The sequence below is a fragment of the Salvelinus fontinalis genome, chromosome 42 (genome assembly GCF_029448725.1).
Source record: "Salvelinus fontinalis isolate EN_2023a chromosome 42, ASM2944872v1, whole genome shotgun sequence".
Taxonomy (NCBI): Eukaryota; Metazoa; Chordata; class Actinopteri; order Salmoniformes; family Salmonidae; genus Salvelinus; species Salvelinus fontinalis.
The window spans coordinates 20,278,491-20,297,837 of NC_074706.1; the positions used below are offsets into that span (position 1 = coordinate 20,278,491).

Genomic DNA, 19,347 nt, shown 5'->3' on the forward strand with positions numbered 1-19,347 from the left:
TAGTTCGAAGTGGACTTGTGATGATTTCTGTTTTTCTTCTGCCCAGAGGGAGTGGGCGCTTCGCATCACATGCCTCGGGACAAGACCTGTGACTTGAACGGAGTGATTACTGGGGTGACGTTGAAGTGGAGCAACTGAAATGGAAGATTCCCTGTGTCTGTGACGCCCGCCGTTTGGTGCGACGCAGACCCGGTGGCAAGCGTGGTGAAACTGAGAAGACACGTCTCTCCTTTTGAGTTTTGAAGCAGTCTTTACCTGATGAAGTCATGTTAGGATATGTCAGTTGTCCCATGAGAGCTTTTGTGCCGAACCCACTAAGGTGTTTCAGATGCCAAGCTTATGGTCATATTACAGAAGTGTGTAGGAGTGAGTTTCCAAAATGTGATAAGAGGGCATTGGACAATAGAATGTGTAGTATCGGTGGAAAAAACAGTGTCAATTGTGGGGGTGCCCATGTTGCAGAGGATCAGAAGTGCCCGGTGCAAGAGAGACCGGTTGAGGTTGCCAGGGTCAGAGTAGAATAGAAGGTGTCATATGCTGATTTAACCGATGTGAAATGGCTAGCTAGTTAGCGGTGGTGCGCGCTAATAGCGTTTCAATCGGTGACGTCACTCGCTTTGATACCTTGAAGTAGTGGTTCCCCTTGCTCTGCAAGAGCCGTGGCCTTTGTGGAGCGATGGGTAACAACGCTTCGTGGGTGACTGTTGTTGATGTGGGCACAGGGTCCCTGGTTCACGCCCGGGTCGGGGCGAGGGGATGCCATAAAGTTAAACTGTTAGATTGATGATGTTGACCCGGATCACTGGTTGCCGTGGCTTTTGTGGAGCGATGGGTAACGATGCTTCGTGAATGACTGTTGTTGATGTGTGCAGAGGATCCCTGGTTCGCGCCCGGTTCGGGGCAAGGGGACGGACTAAAGTTAAACTGTTACATTGATGCTGTTGACCCGGATCACTGGTTGCTGCGGAAAAAGGAGGAGGTCGAAAGGGGGGTGAGTGTAACGGATGTGAAATGGCATTTCTTTAGAGGCAAGTGGAAACATAACCAACCCTGTTACACTGAGGCAGTGAAGAGAGTAGAGGATGATGGGTCAAGTGTGAGTAGTAGGCCTAGGCCAATACATAGTGATACGAATTTGTGCTTTGGTAAGGTTGGCTTCTTAGCATTCATTGTCATGGTTATCAACTGTACCACAGTAATGGCATGTAAATCACAGAAAACAGCTGTTGTGGTGGCAGCTGCAGAGAAGTACTTGGATGTACAAGATTTTACAGCAAAAGAGTCAAGGTGTGTTAAATTAAACAGTCATGTCCTCCCCAGGCCATCAGCCTGTTGTAGGATCAGTTGGGGTCAAAGTAGTGAAATGGGGTGGTGTTAATTATTTTTTTTATTAAATAGTGGTGTATATAGGTGTAGGGTTAATTGGTGGTGCATTTTTTTTAAAGTCCCTCTTTTTATTTTTGTGTCATGATCGACCACACACTCCTCCTGTACAATAGGTGGCAGGATGCACAAACAAATGTGGAACGCCATGATAACAAAGAAGACCAAGAACCATTTACACGTCAGCTTTTTATTGTTATTTAGACGTTCATTAACACCCTGGAACTCATACTTAAACCATGTAGTCTTTAATTCACGTTTGATACAAGACTTGGTTTATAGATGTTATCGAGGTAAAACTAGCTAGCTGCTAATAATGGCTAACTGTGTGGGTTTTCACACTCAAATAGCCTCCATTATGGAGGTGCTAGCGAATGCAGCCGTGGCAGAGATCTGTAAACTCGTAGACGACGACTATGCAGTGTTTCGTTTGGAAGTAACTCAAAGTCAGAAAGAAAACAGGGGATTGCGGAGGAAACTACAGCTACTGGAACTGAAGGTGTCACGGGAGCGCGCAGAGAGGACAATACGAGAGCGCGTACTCGCCAGTCGTCCCAGTAGTGTTAAGATCCTCGACCGATACAGAGGAATGGCAAGAGGTACATTTAGCAGGCCGAGGCGGCAACGGCCTGTCGCCCGGTTCCCCTCTGCACATATGCTTATATGTATTACCCAGATTGGGGTCTTGGTCAGTTTTTGGATAGTTTGCAATAATTCCCCTGATTTACATGGCTATCTTGTGCAAATAAGAGCCAATATCATAGTGTCGCTATTGTACAGTCATTGCACCTCAAACCATAGGGATTCTATGGTGCTCACCATGTGTTGGCACGTCCCCTGTAATTCTATTGGCTACTGTTGTTCATGGGAATTTCATATATAGTGGGCATGCGTCTGTTGATTGTCTTCTTTTGCTTCATGGTTTAACGAAACTTAGAGCACTGCTCATCTTGTGCCAAAGCTAAGCATTCTAATACATACTAACGAACCGGTATAGCTAGTTGCTACTAAACTCCCACAGCACAGTGTGAATATCTTACTTGTGGAAGGTAATAAACAGCATCAACAAGAGTACTCCTTTTGTGGCATCAACATAACCCATACAAAAGATGACCCACAGCAAAATTCTTACCAGGTTCTTGATTTACTGCATTTCCTATGATTTACTAATTAAAAACAATCTGATGCATGGAACATAATACATCAATCAATAAATCGTATATCAAGAAGTTATGAAAAGTGTTACCTTACATCCTTGTCAATTCTAGACAGTGTCTATAGTGCACAATATACCGTTGCATTGACCGTAGCTAACCTTACCACCTCTTTCACCCCCAATCACTCTCTCAGGAGAAGGACATCTCACTGGAGGCCACAGGAGCTTTGTGAAGACAGCAGGACACAATGCATGGAGAGATGACCAACCAATCACTGTTGATGAGGGGAGTGGAACCTCAACCCAGCACATTATCATGATAGAGGTTAGTGTAATAGTGTTATGTAAAAAATTACAGTTACTTTGTAAATCAAATGTGGACAGTTTATTTCAAAGGCTCCCCTCAGCTATTCACTTGCTTACATTTACGTCCTAATTTATATGCCATAGGGGAGCTTGAGACTTCCCTTTGACATTGTTATCCAATTCAACCCATGTACTGATAGTAATGTCCTCTCTTCTTGTGTCAGTCTGCAGAGGCTGCAGGTCCTGGGGTCAAGCAGGAGAGATCTGAAGGAGAGGAGGACCCACGGCACAGCAGAGACAACCAGACTGGTGCGGCAGGTGATCCCCCTGTAGCCACGGAGGATACCGCCCCAGCGCCGCTCAGGACCCAACGCAGCATCACGGAGGTCAGTGGAATGCCGAACACGGTCCTCAAGTCAGAGACAGACACAGAGACTTTAACTGTAACACACAGGCTCTTACACACAGGATCTGACCACAGATCAGACCCAGAGAGACAGGGCCTGGGGAGACTGGGCTGTCCTCCTGCCCCTAGCTCGGAGTATTTACCGGTATTTCATCAGAGCCACAGGATGGTTCATACCCGTGGGGATGGCTATGGTGATGCGTTAAACATTGGCGGTGATGATCCGTCTTGTTCTTATGCTACAGAGATAGACCCAGGCAACATGCCCTTGGGTTTAGAGACACAGACTGATCTGTCTAAAGGGGACTGGAACCGGTACAGTAGTAGTGTACACTCTGAAGGGTGCCTAGATAAGAGAGGGGAGGTTATCGTCGTAGATGAAGTGACTGTGAAAGTGGAGGGCGACGTTCCTCCCACATGGAATGCAGATAGTCACCTCGTAGAGGGACACTCACAGGGCAGAGATTTCTTAGATTACAGGGGAAGCTTAGAGACAAATCTAAATATCGCCACCCCCTCCTCTTTACATGTGTTCAGGGATCGCGACCCAGTGTCCGCGTCGATGGGGCCTTCCGATTCACATGGAAGCGTCCGTTTCGATGAGGTATTGAACTCAAACGACAGGGCTAAAGCCCTGGCTCCGGGAGGGGGAGACACATCAGGCAATATTAAAGAGAAACGGTTCCTTTGCATGTTCTGTAACAAAGGCTTCAGCTGCCCCCAGAAGGTGGAGATCCACCAGAGGGTCCACACAGGAGTGAAATGCTTCAGTTGTACCCAGTGTCAGATGCGCTTTGTCCAGGCTGGTGACCTGAAGAGGCACCAGAGGGTCCACACAGGGGAGAAACCCTACAGCTGCCCACAGTGTGAGAAGAGGTTCTCCCGCCAGGACCACCTGAAGATGCACATGAAGGTCCACACAGGAGAGAGGCCGTTCGCCTGTACGCAGTGTGGGAAGAGGTTCTCAGAAAGGAGATGCCTCAGGATACACCAGCAGAAAAACCATTCCACTCTATAACATAGAAAGAAACCATTCCACTCGATAGCTTCTCACATTTACATCAAACCCTGCATTAAAGACAAAGATGAATTTTCATTGTTGTCAGCAGAATGGATCCACAGATGCATTTTGAATAACGAGAGAAACAGATTTCAGTGTTGAATATTCCTGAATAGAATATCGCATCCAGACATTGTTTGATATACACTACCGCTCAAAAGTTTGGGGTCACTTAGAAATGTCCTTGTTTTTGAAAGAAAAACACTTTTTTTAGGTCTTTTTTTAGGTCCATTAAAATAACATCAAATTGAGCAGAAATACAGTGTAGACAGTGTTAATGTTGTAAATTACTATTGTAGCTGGAAACGGCTGATAAAAAAAATAAATGAATATCTACATAGGCATAGGGAGGCCCATTATCAGCAACTATCACTCCTGTCATTCTTTAGACTAGTTGAGTATCTGGAGCATCAGCGTTTGGGGTTTCGATTACAGGCTCAAAATAGCCAGAAACAAAGGATTTTCTTCTGAAACTCATCAGTCTATTCTTGTTATGAGAAATGAAGGCTATTCCATGCAAGAAATTGCCAAGAAACTGAATATCTCGTACAACGCCGTGTACTACTCCCTTCACAGAACAGCGCAAACTGGCTCTAACCGGAAAGAGGAGTGGGAGGCCCCGGTGCACAACTGAGCAAGAGGACATTAGAGTGTCTAGTTTGAGAAAGAGACGCCTCACAAGTCCTCAACTGGCAGCTTCATTAAATAGTACCCGCAAAACACCAGTCTCAACGTCAACAGTGAAGAAGCGACTCTGGGTCCTCTGTCCAGTGTCTGTTCTTTTGCCCATCTTAATCTTTTATTTTTATTGGTCTGTCTGAGATATGGCTTTTTCTTTGAAACTCTGCCTAGAAGGCCAGCATCCCGGAGTCACCTCTTCACTGTTGACGTTGAGACTGGTGTTTTGTGGTTACTATTTAATGAAGATGCCAGTTGAGGACTTGTGAGGCGTCTGTTTCTCAAACTAGACACTCTAATGTACTTGTCCTCTTGCTCAGTTGTGCACTGGGGCCTCCCACTCCTCTTTCTATTCTGGTTAGAGACAGTTTGCGCTGTTCTTTGAAGGGAGTAGTACACAGCGTTGTACGAGATCGTCAGTTTCTTGGCATTTTCTCACATAGAATAGCCTTAATTTCTCAGAACAAGAATAGACCGACAAGTTTCAGAAGAAAGGTCTTTGTTTCTGGCCATTTTGAGCCTGTATATAAAGGCATATATAAGCCTGAAAAGTCTGTTACATATTGTTTGTACTGTGTAGGATATATGATGTTAACACAATTTCCCAAGACACCTTTTATGAGAAAATTAATAAAGTTTATCAAGTTCATGCTGACTTTACTTGTTGATGTGTCGTTTTCATATGGTGTATTTTACTCTTGTTTATGTTTAATAAACACAAAATGGGACTTTTGATTCTAAAGACTCTATAATAACAAACCTAATGCAATGATAAATCTTAGCGCTGGCAGTAATGCAACAGGTCCAGGGTTGTGTCTGAAATATGTTTGCTATTTTCACAGCGATAATTGTGGGTGCAGTAGCTAGTGGTGGCGAGAAAGGGCTGGAGTTGATGACCATGAGACATCCCAAAAATTGGTTTTCTCACGAGAACAACTGTAGCGTCCAAACCTGACCATAACCAAACACTCCAGTACAATCAGGTTGCTTCTGAACCAAATTTGTAGCAACTGTTGTGAAAAAGGTTTTGAATTTATCAGTTACCACTTCCTTGTCAAATGTTATTTCCCCAATGACCTCCAGACCAACTATTTTACAATTTGCCTTCTGCCCATCACTGTTTAGTGACTGCCACAACTTCTTAGTATTATTCTTATTTTCACTATTTTAGTTTTTTTAAATGTTTTGTTGACATCTTCAATCATCTGACTAGATTTCTTCCTTAGGATTATGTGTCTATTAAGAGGCTCTTCATCTTTGGTACTGTTATATTCTTGAAAAGTAGTATTCCTTGATTTATTGGCCTCAAGGATTTCCTGATTCATCCAAGGTTCAGTTCTTTGTTTAATTCTAACAGTTTTCCATGGAGCCGTAGTATCCACAATGCTTAAGAAACATTTTGTGAAATAGTTAACCTGTTTCTTTTTTTGGTGTTTTTGTTAAATAAAAGATGATTTTTTAAAAGGGTTTTCAGTTATTATCCATATCTAGACATTGAAGTTACGGGTCCCAGTTAACTTTACTCAATTGATCAATAAAGGCATCTTTGTTATCATGTTTCATTGGTCTCGCAGTTATTGTGTTGTGAGAGCTTTTTTTTCTTTTTTCACCTTGTGCAGTAAATCATAGAATTATCACTAATCCCCAAGGGAATGACACCACTTTTAAACATCTTAGATTATCAGACACCAAGATCAAATCAGTGAAGGTTTGGTTGGGGTTACATACTCTAGTGGGCTCCTTTTTTATCAGGATGCAAATGCAAATATACTGCAAAAATTCCTGAAAGCTTTAAATAACCGTTATATCCAATGTTCCAATATAGACAAGTTTGTTAAGTAGCTTACAGAAACGAAATAACAAAATCTAGGCCTATCTATTGCTAAATATGTTGAACATGTTTGCAGTCCACATTGTTCTAAGTAATGCATGGCTTCAATATGGAAATACAGTGCCTTCATACCAAGAATTGTTTCACTTGTCTATTTTCAAAGAAGAAAGCTAAGAACATGAACAGCTTCATAGTTAAGAACACTAACAATATGGAAGAAAATGAAACGTATTCTACAAGAACCAATATCATTCACTAACAACCCTATGGAACAATTCTTGGAAAGCTTTTCACATTTCAGCAATGGAAAGGTCAAATGCTGTATTATCTAAATGTTGAAAGTGTGCCGGCGACGGAGAGAAACAAAATGGTGCAGTTTGAGGCCATTTGGCAGAGAGTGATGGGGGTGCGAGCAGGTGGGTCTGGGCAGAGATGATGTGGATGTTTGTGAGCATCTGTATGTTGTCGTTTGTATGTGGATGTATTGTAAAAAAAGATTGTACAAAAAAATAAGTATTAATGCCCCATGATTTATTCCACATTTAGTTACATTACAGCCTGAATTCAAAATGAATTCGTTTTTTTTCCCTCACCCATCGACACGCAATACCCCATAATGACAAAGTGAAAACATGTTTTTAGAGATTTTTGCAAATGTATTAAATGAAATCCAGAAATATAATTTACTTAAGTATTCACACCCAGCTTTCAGCTACCCCAACCCCTCCTATCTATCTCTGAACACCATCCAGTTTTGATTTCTAGCTGCCATATATTTTTCCACTGTGCTGTGATTTTTCACAAAAGTTCTGAACCTTTCAATTCTCAGTTTCTACAGATTGTAAGTTAAAGTTAAAGAAACACCTATGCTAAGAGTATGATTGATTGACTATGACTTATCAAATCACCCAGCAGTGCTATTTGCAGAGTTAGCTCCAAGTAAATGTTGCATTTTTTCTACCATTCCTGAACCTGCAACCAGAAACAAGCTACATATGGGTAGTACCAAAACAAGGGGTCTAATGAGTCTCTTCACAGCAAAATCTGCAGAGCTGGGATGGTTGTATCCCCCATATATATACAGTGCCTTGCAAAAGTATTCATTCCCCTTGGCATTTGTCCTATTTTGTTGCGTTACACCCTGTAATTTAAATAGATTTTTATTAGGATTTCATGTAATGGACATACACAAAATAGTCCAAATTGGTGAAGTGAAATGAAAAAAAATCCCTGTTTTAAAAAAAAAACAAAAAAAAAACAGAAAAGTGGTGTGTGCATACTGTATGTATTCACCCCCTTTTCTATGAAGCCCCTAAATAAGATCTGGTGCAACCAATTATCTTCAGAAGTCACATAATTAGTTAGATTGCACACGTGGACTTTATTTAAGTGTCACATGATCTGTCACACGATCTCAGTATATATACACCTGTTTGAAAGACCCCAGAGTCTGCAACATCACTAAGCAAGTGGCACCATGAAGACTAAGGAGCTCTCCAAACAGATCAGGGACAAAATTGTGGCGAAGTACAGATCGGGGTTGGGTTAAAAAAAATATCAGAAACTTTGAACATCCCATGGAGCACCATTGAAATCCATTATTAAAAAATGGAAAGAATATGGCACCACAACAAACCAGCCACCAAAACTCACAGACCAGGCAAGGAGGGCATGAACCAGAGAGGCAACAAAGAGACCAAAGATAACCCTGAAGGAGCTGCAAAGCTCCACAGCAGAGATTAGAGTATCTGTCCACAGGACCACTTTAAGCCTTCACTCCACAGAGCTGGGCTTGGCCAGAAAAAAGCCATTGCTTAAAGAAAGAAATAAGCAAACCAGTTTGGTGGTCACCAAAAGGCATGTGGGAGACTCCCCAAACACATGGAAGAAGGTACTCTGGTCAGATGAGACTCAAATTTAGCTTTTTAGCCATCAAGGAAAACGCTATGTCTGGCGCAAACCCAACACCTCTCATCACCCCGAGAACACCATCCCCACAGTGAATCATGGTGGTCGCAGCATCATGCTGTGAGATGTTTTTCATTGACAGGGACTGGGAAACTGGTCAGAATTTAAAGAATGATGGATGGCGCTAAATACAGGGAAATTCTTGAGGGAAACCTGTTTGTCTTCCAGAGATTTGAGACTGGGAAGGAGGTTAACCTTCCAGCAGGACAATAACCCTAAGCATACTGTTAAGGCAACACTCGAGTGGTTTAAGGGGAGCCATTTAAATGTCTTGGAATGTCCTAGTCAAAACCCAGACCTCAAACTAATTGAGAACACCAGCTTGAAGGAGCTGGAGCAGTTTTGCCTTGAAGAATGGGCAAAAACCCCAGTGGCTAGATGTGCCAAGCTTATAGAGACATACCCCAAGAGACTTGCAGCTGTAATTGCTGCAAAAAGTGGCTCTACAAACTATTGACTTTGGGTGGGTGAATAGTTATGCATGCTCAAGTTTTCCGTTTTTTTTGTCTTATCTGTTTGTTACACAAAATAATCTTCAAAGTGGTAGGCATGTTGTGTAAATCAAATGATATTAACACCCCCCCCCCCCAAAAAAGAAATCTATAATTCCAGGTTGTAAGTGCCAAGGGGGGTGAATACTTTCGTAAGCCACATTCCATTGGTTGCAAGAATTCTGTATAATAATTTAAATTGAAAAACTAAGATTTGAATCCGGTGTCGTTTTGTGTATCAGTTCATAAACCATGTACCATGGAATCGGTATATCCAAAACTATTTTGTATGGTGCAGCTGTACATTTTTTGGTCCTTAAATGAAACTGGTTAACTTTTTTTAATTATCACAATTTTCTATTGCAAATTTTGGTCTTTAATGCACGGCCGACAGACAAGTTCCTTACCTTCTCCCCTTTCTACTTGCCTCCTCCATGTTTGTGGCAATGCTGCAATCAGTTGGTTGTAATTTTGGATAGAGCAGACATTTCCATATATTTTTGTTAACTGCATATGCGACAACTCCACCAGTCCTCTTTATGATATCATTTACAAAGATTACAGTTTTTAATAAATTTCCATTTTTATTTTAATCGATTAGTATATTTGAATTTAACCATAATAAACTATATATACAAACGTACACTACCATTCAAAAGTTTGGGGTCACTTAGAAATGTCCTTGTTTTTGAAAGAAAAGCACATTTTTTTGTCCACTAAAATAACATCAAATTGATCAGAAATACAGTGTAGACATTGTTAATGTTGTAAATGACTATTGTAGCTGGAACCGACAGATTTTTTATGGAATATCTACATTGGCCAATTATTAGCAACCATCACTCCTTTGTTCCAATGGCAAGTTGTGTTAGCCTATCCAAGTTTATCATTTTAAAAGTCTAATTGATCATTAGAAAACCTTTTTGCAATTATGTTAGCACAGCTGAAAACTGTTGTGCTGATTAGAGAAGCAATAAAACTAGCCTTCTTTAGACAAATGCACCAGCATTTGTGTGTTCGATTACAGGCTCAAAATGGCCAGAAACAAAGTACTTTCTTTTGAAACTCATCAGTCTATTCTTGTTCTGAGAAATTAAGGCTATTCCACGTGATAAATTTCCAAGAAACTGAAGATCTCGTACAACGCTGTATACTACTCCCTTCACAGAACAGCGCAAACTGTCTCTAACCAGACTAGAAAGAGGAGTGGGAGGCCCCGGTGCGCAACTGAGCAAGAGGACAAGTACATTAGTGTCTAGTTTAAGAAACAGACGCCTTACAAGTCCTCAACTGGCAGCTTTACCCGGAAAACAACAGTCTCATCGTCAACTGTGAAGAGGCGACTCCGGGATGCTGGCCTTCTAGGCAGAGTTGCAAAGAAAAAGCAATATCTCAGACCAATAAAAAGAAAAGATTAAGATGGGCAAAATAACACAGACACTGGACAGAGGAAGATTGGAAAAAAGTGTTATGGACAGACATCTATGTTTGAGGTGTTCAGATCACGAAGAAGAGCATTCTTGAGATGCAGAAAAAATGAAAAGACGCTGGAGGAGTGCTTGACGCCATCTGTCAAGCATGGTGGAGGCAATGTGATGGTCTGGGGGTGCTTTTGTTGATGGTAAAGTGGGAGATTTGTACTAGGTAAAAGGGATCTTGAAGAAGGAAGGCTATTACTCCATTTTGCAACGCCATGCCATACCCTGTGGACGGCGCTTAATTGGAGCCAATTTCCTCCTACAACAGGACAATGACCCACAGCATAGCTCCAAACTATGCAACAACTATTTATGGAAGAAGCAGTCAGCTGGTATTCTGCCTATAATGGAGTGGCCAGCACAGTCACCGGATCGCAACCTTATTGAGCTGTTGTGGGAGCAGCTTGACCGTAAGAAGTGGCCATCAAGCCAATCCAACTTGTGGGAGGTGCTTCAGGAAGCATGGGGTGAAATCTCATCAGATTACCTCAACAAATTGACAATTAGAATGCTAAAAGTCTGCAAGGCTGTAATTGCTGCAAATGGAGGCTTCTTTGATGAAAACTAAGTTTGAATGACACAGTTATTTTTTCAATTAAAAATCATTATTTGTAACCTTGTCAACGTCTTGACTATATTTCCTATTAATTTTTCAACTAATTTCATGTATTTTTTTTAATTTCTATGACCCCTAACTTTTGAACGGTAGTGTATGTGGACACCCCTTTAAATTAGTGGATTCGGCTATTTCAGCCACACCTGTTGCTTACAGGTGTATAAAATTGAGCACACAGCCATGCAATCTCCATAGACAAGCATTGTCAGTAGAATGGCTTTACTGAAGAGCTCAGTGACTTTTAACGTGGCACCGTCACAGGATGTCACATTTCCAACAAGTCAGTTAGTCACAATTCTGCCCTGCAAGAGCTACTCCGGTCAAATGTAAGTGTTGTTATTGTGAGGTGGAAACGTCTAGGAGCAACAATGGCTCAGCCACAAAGTGGTAGGCTGGGATGAATTGGAACGCCGACTGCAAGCCAGGCCTAATCGCACGACATCAGTGCTCGACCTCACTAATGCTCTTGTGACTGAATGGAAGCAAGTCCCCGCAGCAATGTTTCAACATCTAGTGGAAAGCCTTCCCAGAAGAGTGGAGGCTGTTAAAGCAGCAAAGGGGGGACCAACTCCATATTAATGCACATGACGAGCAGGTGTCCACATACCTTTGGTCATGTATTTGTTCTAATATTTGTTCTGTTTTTTTTTCTGCTGGATTAAATTGATATTGCAACCAGCTTTCTATTGCTTGTTTTAAAAATAGCGATATTGTGGAGATCTTTTCATTTTCAAATAACTGAAAGTGAGAGGTTGTAATCTGAATGAATGGAAAAAGACCATTCTTGAACACAAGATGAGCCATTTTTACATATCTGCTGGAGAACCAACTAGGATTTAAGTATAGTTTTTGAATGACTGAAGCCTTTAGTGAGAGGTCCTATGCTTTCATATTTAATAATTTCTGCCCTCCGAATTCATATTCATTATAGAAATAGGCCCATTTTAATTTTTCCTGGCTTGCCATTCCAAATAAAGTGGAACATAAATAAATGGGTAAACTGGGATATGACTAACGAATTAATCAGGGTGATTTTTCCACAAATAGACAGGTGTTGTACTTTCAGTGGGAGCAAAATCTTATCTAATCTGGCTAAATTTCTATTAAAAATGTATTGTAGTGAGAATTTATTTATTTCGCGATATGAATGCCGAGTATGTTCGCTTCACTGTCGGATAATTTTATTGGGAAACTACACAGTAATGTAAAAGTATTTTTTTTTATAGATGTAATATGGCATTTATCATAATTTGGTTTTATGAACCTCCAGAGAGGTTAGAAAAGTTATCTAGATCCTTTATGAGGCTGTGCAGGGATTCAAATTGCGGAATTAAAAGAAAACATGAATCATCAGCGTACAATGACACCTTTGTTTTCAAGCCCTGGATTTCTAGCCCCTTGATATTATTGTTGGATCTGATTTAGATAGATATGCCGATAGTGGACAACCTTGTTTTACTCCTCTTGACAATTTAATACTTTCAGAGAAGTAGCCATTATTTACTATTTTACTCCTGAGTTTACTATACATAACTTTAACACATTGTATAAGAGATTCTCAAATTAAAATAGTCCAGGCGTTTTATATATAAATTCCAGTCGTACTTTATCAAAGGCCTTTACCAAAGGAATACCAGACCTGGTTCCCCCCCCCAAAAAAATGTCATAGTGTTCTTTTGTTTCCAGTATTTGTCTTAAAGTCCATTTGGAAAGTATTCAGAGCCCTTGATTTTCCCCCATTTTGTTATGTTACAGCCTTACTCTAAAACCTATTTAAATTTGGGGGTTTTCCACATCAATCGACACACAAAACCCCATAATGACAAAGCGAAAACAGGTTTAGACATTTTTGCAAATGTATTAAAAATAAAAAACATACCTTATTTACATAAGTATTATTTACATAAGCCTTTAAAATGATTAAAAAAACGTTTTTGCTTTATTACGGGTTATTTTGTGTAGATTGATGAAAAAACAAACATTTTAATAAATTTTTGAATAAGGCTGTAACGTAACAAAATGTGGAAAAAGTCATGGGGTCTGAATACTTTCCGAATACACTGTATATTATCTCCAATGTATTGTCCATGTAAAACACCTGTCTAATTAGAATGAATAATATCCTACAATACCTTTTTAATGGAGAAGACTGAAATTAAAACATGCTTAAAGTACTTTGCTTCCTCCTTCAAACTGTAAGTTGGTGAATAATTTCTATGTTGAAGATAAAACAAATATTTTGTGCATTTTTCCCATATTCCCTCCAGTTCGCTTTATTTTTATAATATTTACACTTGATCTTTCTTGAATAAGTTCCTCCATTTCTATTTGTTTACCCTCTAACTTATTCGGTGCCTCTATGGTACTGTTTTTATAACTATCTATTTGTACTGTTAGTTCTTCTTTTTCTTTTTTAAGATGACCTCCTTTGACCTAAAAAAACAAATGGCACCTAAAGGCACAGTTAGATGCCATTTTCACCGGACGTGGTATCTGTCCCAGACCTGCTGTTTTCAACTCTCTAGAGACAGCAGGAGCAGTAGAAATACTCTGAATGATCGGCTATGAAAAGCCAACTGACATTTACTCCTGAGGTACTGTACCTGTAGCACCCTCTACAACCACTAATTATTATTATATGACTCTGCTGGTCATCTATGAACATTTGAACATCTTGGTCATGTTCTGTTATAATCTCCACCCTGCATAGCCAGAAGAGGACTGGCCACCCCTCATAGCCTGGTTCCTCTCTAGGTTTCTTCCTAGGTTCTGGCCTTTCTAGGGAGTTTTTCCTAGCCACCGTGCTTCTACGCCTGCATTGCTTGCTGTTTGGGGTTTTAGGCTGGGTTTCTGTACAGCACTTTGTGATATCAACTGATGTAAGAAGGGCTTTATAAATACATTTGATTGACATTTAAAAGTGTCCCATACAATAAGGGGATCTGCTGTACCTATGTTATGTAGGAAAAGTTATTCTGTCTTGGTTAAAAACTATTTGTCATCCAGTAGCCTTAGTGTAGTGCTAGAACAAAAAGCAAAACGTGCACTCTTTGGGGTCCCGAGGACCAAGTTTGGGAAACGTTGGATTAGACTAAGATCAACATACTGTATATTCACAGTGGCACATTTCCTATTGCCACAGATGGCCCAATAACAAGGTCCCTGAGTCCATATTCATCAACCCTTTTCCCGATCTCTGGGCCAAAAAATTGCCTATCTGCCCCCCAGTCACTATTGTTCTCATAAGATTGAATACTTTCTTACATTTAGTCTCAATACATGTAATATGATGCCTCCATGTAAGCTTTTTCTCAAACCATAGCCCCAAATACTTAAATTCTGTTACCATTTCCAATCATTGTAAATATAATCTATCACTGACATCTTCCTTTATCTTTTTGTTTCGCGAACATGGTTTAGATACAGATAACTTGAAACCCCATGATAAGGATCATTCCTCTGCTACTAAAACCGCTCCTTTCCTTTTATCTATTACAATGGCACCATCATCTGCATATAAGGCCGCCCCATACCCTGTCCGATATTTCCTAAGATATCATCAACGTGAATAAGGTGGGACTAATGGTGCTACCCTGTGGAGTTCCATTTTCCGCCTCATATTCTCTTGATAACTCCGATTCCAACCTGACCTGGAAGGTTCGGTCAAACAAATCCATAATCCAGCTGTACATTCTCCCACCTATACACATGCCATTCAATGTAATCAGTAGACCTTCCCTCCACATTGTATCATATGCTTTTTTTGTGTCAAAATATACTTTTGACATCACTTCCTTCATTGCCAAAGCTTTGGTCACCTAGGTACTAACTGTAACCAATGCATCAAGGGTAGTCCTTCTTTTTCTGAATCCACTCTGAGATGGACTTAATAGACCCCTATGTTCCAGATAATGCAGCAATCTACCCACAATCTACTTTTCTATTAGTTTACAGAGATTTTATGTAAGTGCAATAGGTCTATAACTAGCAGGAGTGGATGGATCTTTACCAGGCTTCGGCTTATTTATTTTTATCCACAACACAATGATGTGTTTACAAAAAACAAAGTAATTATATAACTACAGTATAGGACTCAAGCGTAGTGGGGATGGATAAACACTCCATGTTGAAAGTGTGTTTATTATCTGTGTGTATGTACCTGAGGGAGTGTATGTCTGTGTAATCTGTATCACCTCTCTTTTCCAGGAGGAGGAGGGTCCAGAGGTGCTGCTGGTGAAAGAGGGGTGTGAGGAGGGTCTGGGAAAGCCTCAGGGGAACATGGTCATGGAGGACAACCAGACTACACCTCCTCCTGAACCCACAGAGGATCTAGCTAAGCAGCACAGGACCACACACAGTCTTACTGAGGTGAGCCTATTGTGAACTACTGGCTGAATGGTATTCGATCAGGGCCCGTTTTCAAAAATCCTCTCTGAGTAGGAGTGCCTTTTAGATCATAATGAATAAGACTATATAGACAGGTAGGGAACTGATCATCGATCAGCACTTCTACTCTGATACTTTTTGTGGATCCGGGCCCAGATCTTGATACATTTTATCCTAAGTGTGGGACCATGCCTTTCAATGATCAAACCATTAGTGTCAAGTAATCAAATCAACTAACATGTTTGCATAGTACTCATAGCAATCCCTCATTGCCCAATCAGAAGATGCTCCATAGCAGGGTGCTTATATCAGATTTCTTGATCAAACATCCTCTCACTCTGTATCTCTTACAGTCAGTAGACATGGAGGATGGGAAGCCTGATCTGCTGCTGGTCAAAGAGGAGACAATAGAAGATGAACCAGAGAGCAATGACCTGCTGAGTGGACTAAAGATGGGGGAGCAAGGTAAGGAAGCTATACATATATCCTAAATAGATCTTCAATGGGAATAGTGATGCAACTGGCTATTTCTTGTCTTTCTTCATTCATAAATGCAACTTATGTTTACATACAAAACCACACATTATAATGAATGAACTTGACCAGGTAAAAAAACTCCATATGTAGAGTTCTCTGCCAGTCAGTAGACTGTAAGAGCATTTTGCTACACTCGCATTAACATCTGCTAACCATGTGTATATGACCAATAAAATTTGATTTGACATGTAGGATAGGAAGCCTGATCTGCTGCTAATAAAATAAGACACCATACAAGATGGATCAGAGAGCATTGATCTGCTGAGTGGACTAAAGATGGGGGCGCAAGGTAAAGGAGAAATACATATAGCCTACATACAGTAATAGATCTTCAATGGGAATTTTCTTCATTCATAAAATGAAATCAATACAACTTATGTTTACTTACAAAAACACACAATGTATGAACTTGACCAGGTAATTGACAAAAACTCCAGAGTAGAGTTCTCTGTCATGTTTTTAAAGTATATTTTCTAAACTCTTCATGCAGGTGGTTGGCTGGAGGCTAACAGAGGAGACTGGGCGGCCATCTTGGATTCCCATAGATGGGGAGGACATCACTGAGCATGCCAGGACCAGCGGCGACATAGTGGAGGTCAGTGGATTGGACAGTGTCTTCAACTCTGGGCTGGGGAACAACACTGTTAACTGTCGGGGTAGGTTCCTTGTCAATCATTGGCTTATTGGTGAAATCAGCAGTCAGACAATACATTTTTTAAGTAAATCAATCAAACCTTTATTAATGCAATTTCAGACATAAGTTGACAATGGAAACACAGCATGTGTGTTTCAAAGTAAGTTCGGCATCCCACCTAGGGGCGCAGCTGATTTTATACAAGTGATCACTCCCTGGTGGTATGATCACCTACGTCAATGTATGTATACAGCAATATGCTGAGGTTACCTTATAAGGTAACCTAGTACACTAGCTTCTCTGAATTCATTAGCATTGTCCACTGTCACACAAGATCAAAATGTCAAAACCAGACAGTGGTTACTTCTCTTTATCTAGTTTCGGTCTGACTCAGACTTAGCATGCAAGCACACTCTTACAACAGCTAGGTCTTAACCACAAATACTAATATAGATGGCTTGTACAACGTATAGCGGCAGAGTTTTAGGCACATAACAGTATCTATTATAAGGCCTGCAGCAAAACATATGACTCTTAAGGTCAGACTTAATCAATAATGGGGAGGGTCTTTGGGACCCTAACCCTTTCATAACCACAATCAGAAACAGACAGTCGAACACAGAACAACAACCAAACTTAGTCTCCGTGACAACAGACTGGCAGAGACGAGGGCATGGTGTAGATTTGGTCTACGGGGAGGTGTCCATATGCGTTGGGAGAGAACAGACACAGACTTGGCTAGCGATGCTCCATCCTGCTATTATAGTTGTGATTCAGAGAGACTGACGCCTCAGGTTAACCCCCTAACAGGTGCTGCCTTCAGCCTGCCTTCTATAGGATCTATCAACTGAACCATGGATCCTGCAACAACACAAACACTGCCTGACCTTCGTCCTCCTCTCCTTATGTTAAACCAGACCTCAGACAATGTCAGTTCCTCAACACTAAATCGCTACACAAGCCCATTGACAAATGACAGTAATAGTAACGCCATCAGCAGATCTAATGGCAAAGAGAAGCATTTCCCCAAACAGGTGGAGATCCAACAAGAGGATGCACACGGGGGTTGTACACTTTTGGCTGTACCCAGTGTCAGATGCGCTTTGCCAATGCTTGTCACCTGAAGAGGCACCAGAGGGTCCACACAGGGGAGAAATTGTTCAGCTGCCACCTATGCCGGGTCAGTTTCTCCCACTCGTCCAGCCTGAAGAGGCACCAGAGGGTCCACACGGGATATATCTATTAGCTGCTCCCAGTGTGACTAAAGGTTCTTCCACCAGCATCATCTGAAGATGTTACTTGAAGGTCCACACGGGAGAGAGGGCGCTCGCCTGTACGCAATGAGTTTCTCAGAGAGGAGCTATCTCAGGAATGACCCGCAGAAAATGCACATGGCCCATGTATAGAGTATAGTGACATGTAATGTAGTCCTAGTTAGTTAGTTTGTAGTTAATTCTGTTGGTTTTGGATGTAGTAGGGAACTGGATGAGGTGAACTGAGGAAATAATGAGTATGATGAGGCAGGGTTGATGGTTGGTGTAATGGCATCTGTAAAAATGCTTCTCGGATAAAGTGACAACCTTGTCCTGTTTGATGCCTGTGTTTTATCATGTGGAAATGATAATGCCTTAATTCATGTTTATTTGACATGAAGATGTGTGTAATGTTGAACCTTTTCCAAAGTATTCGCAAATAAATGTTCTCAAAGCGAGGGTACCAAATGTACAGAAAGGCAGAGGCTACGAATAGAGTCTTCATCCCCTCTTTCTCAAATCTAAGGATCCAAATCACATTCTGCGCATGTGTTATTTACTCATGTTCAAGTTTCTCTATTTACTCACCCTCTTCTGAACCCAAAAGCAATTTGATCGATATGATGATATAGCCGATGTCTCTGCCTCATATGTCTGAACAGCTGCGATTTTAATGAAAGTTCCAAAAATATGTATGAAGGCTACAACCTTCTCTGTCTGGTGTAACTGATATTGCTGTAAAAGAAATAGTCTCAAACAAGACGGTCTACACATTGGGACAAAACAATTAGCGTTTTGTGTGATGATATAAATCTTTATAGTTATGCTGCCATATAGCCAGTTGTCTGCCTCCTGTTTAGCCCATGTTTGCAATGATGATGAAAAAATAACATTGCTAGACGACTGTTACAAGAGACATAACTATGTTTTTTCTAACTGTTTTGTGTACAGTTGAAGTCGGAAGTTTACATACACCTAGGTTGGAGTCATTAAATATCGTTTTTCAACCACTCTACAAATTTCTTGTCAACAAACTATAGTTTTGGCAAGTCGGTTAGGACATCTGCTTTGTACATGACACAAGTAATTTTTCCAACAATTGTTTACAGACAGATTATTTAACTTATAATTCACTGTATCACAATTCCAGTGGGTCAGAAGTTA

The 19,347-nt window shown here is 40.8% G+C and overlaps 1 protein-coding gene across 2 annotated transcripts; it reads left to right on the plus strand.

Moving 5' to 3' along the window:
• Nucleotides 1-1,505: 1,505 nt before the first annotated feature.
• On the plus strand, nucleotides 1,506-16,974 carry LOC129841491 (hypermethylated in cancer 1 protein-like). Of its 2 annotated transcripts, XM_055909779.1 has the most exons (7): nucleotides 1,506-1,982; nucleotides 2,734-2,864; nucleotides 3,070-3,231; nucleotides 15,580-15,741; nucleotides 16,113-16,224; nucleotides 16,489-16,585; nucleotides 16,787-16,974. In XM_055909779.1, the coding sequence occupies exons 1-6, from the start codon at nucleotides 1,700-1,702 to the stop codon at nucleotides 16,491-16,493; spliced, it is 855 nt and encodes a 284-aa protein (XP_055765754.1). In that variant the 5' UTR covers nucleotides 1,506-1,699; the 3' UTR covers nucleotides 16,494-16,585; nucleotides 16,787-16,974. The 2 variants fall into 2 exon arrangements, with proteins under 2 accessions (XP_055765754.1, XP_055765753.1); XM_055909778.1 differs by lacking the exons at nucleotides 15,580-15,741; nucleotides 16,113-16,224; nucleotides 16,489-16,585; nucleotides 16,787-16,974 and having other exon boundaries at nucleotides 1,509-1,982; nucleotides 3,070-4,798.
• Nucleotides 16,975-19,347: the final 2,373 nt, after the last annotated feature.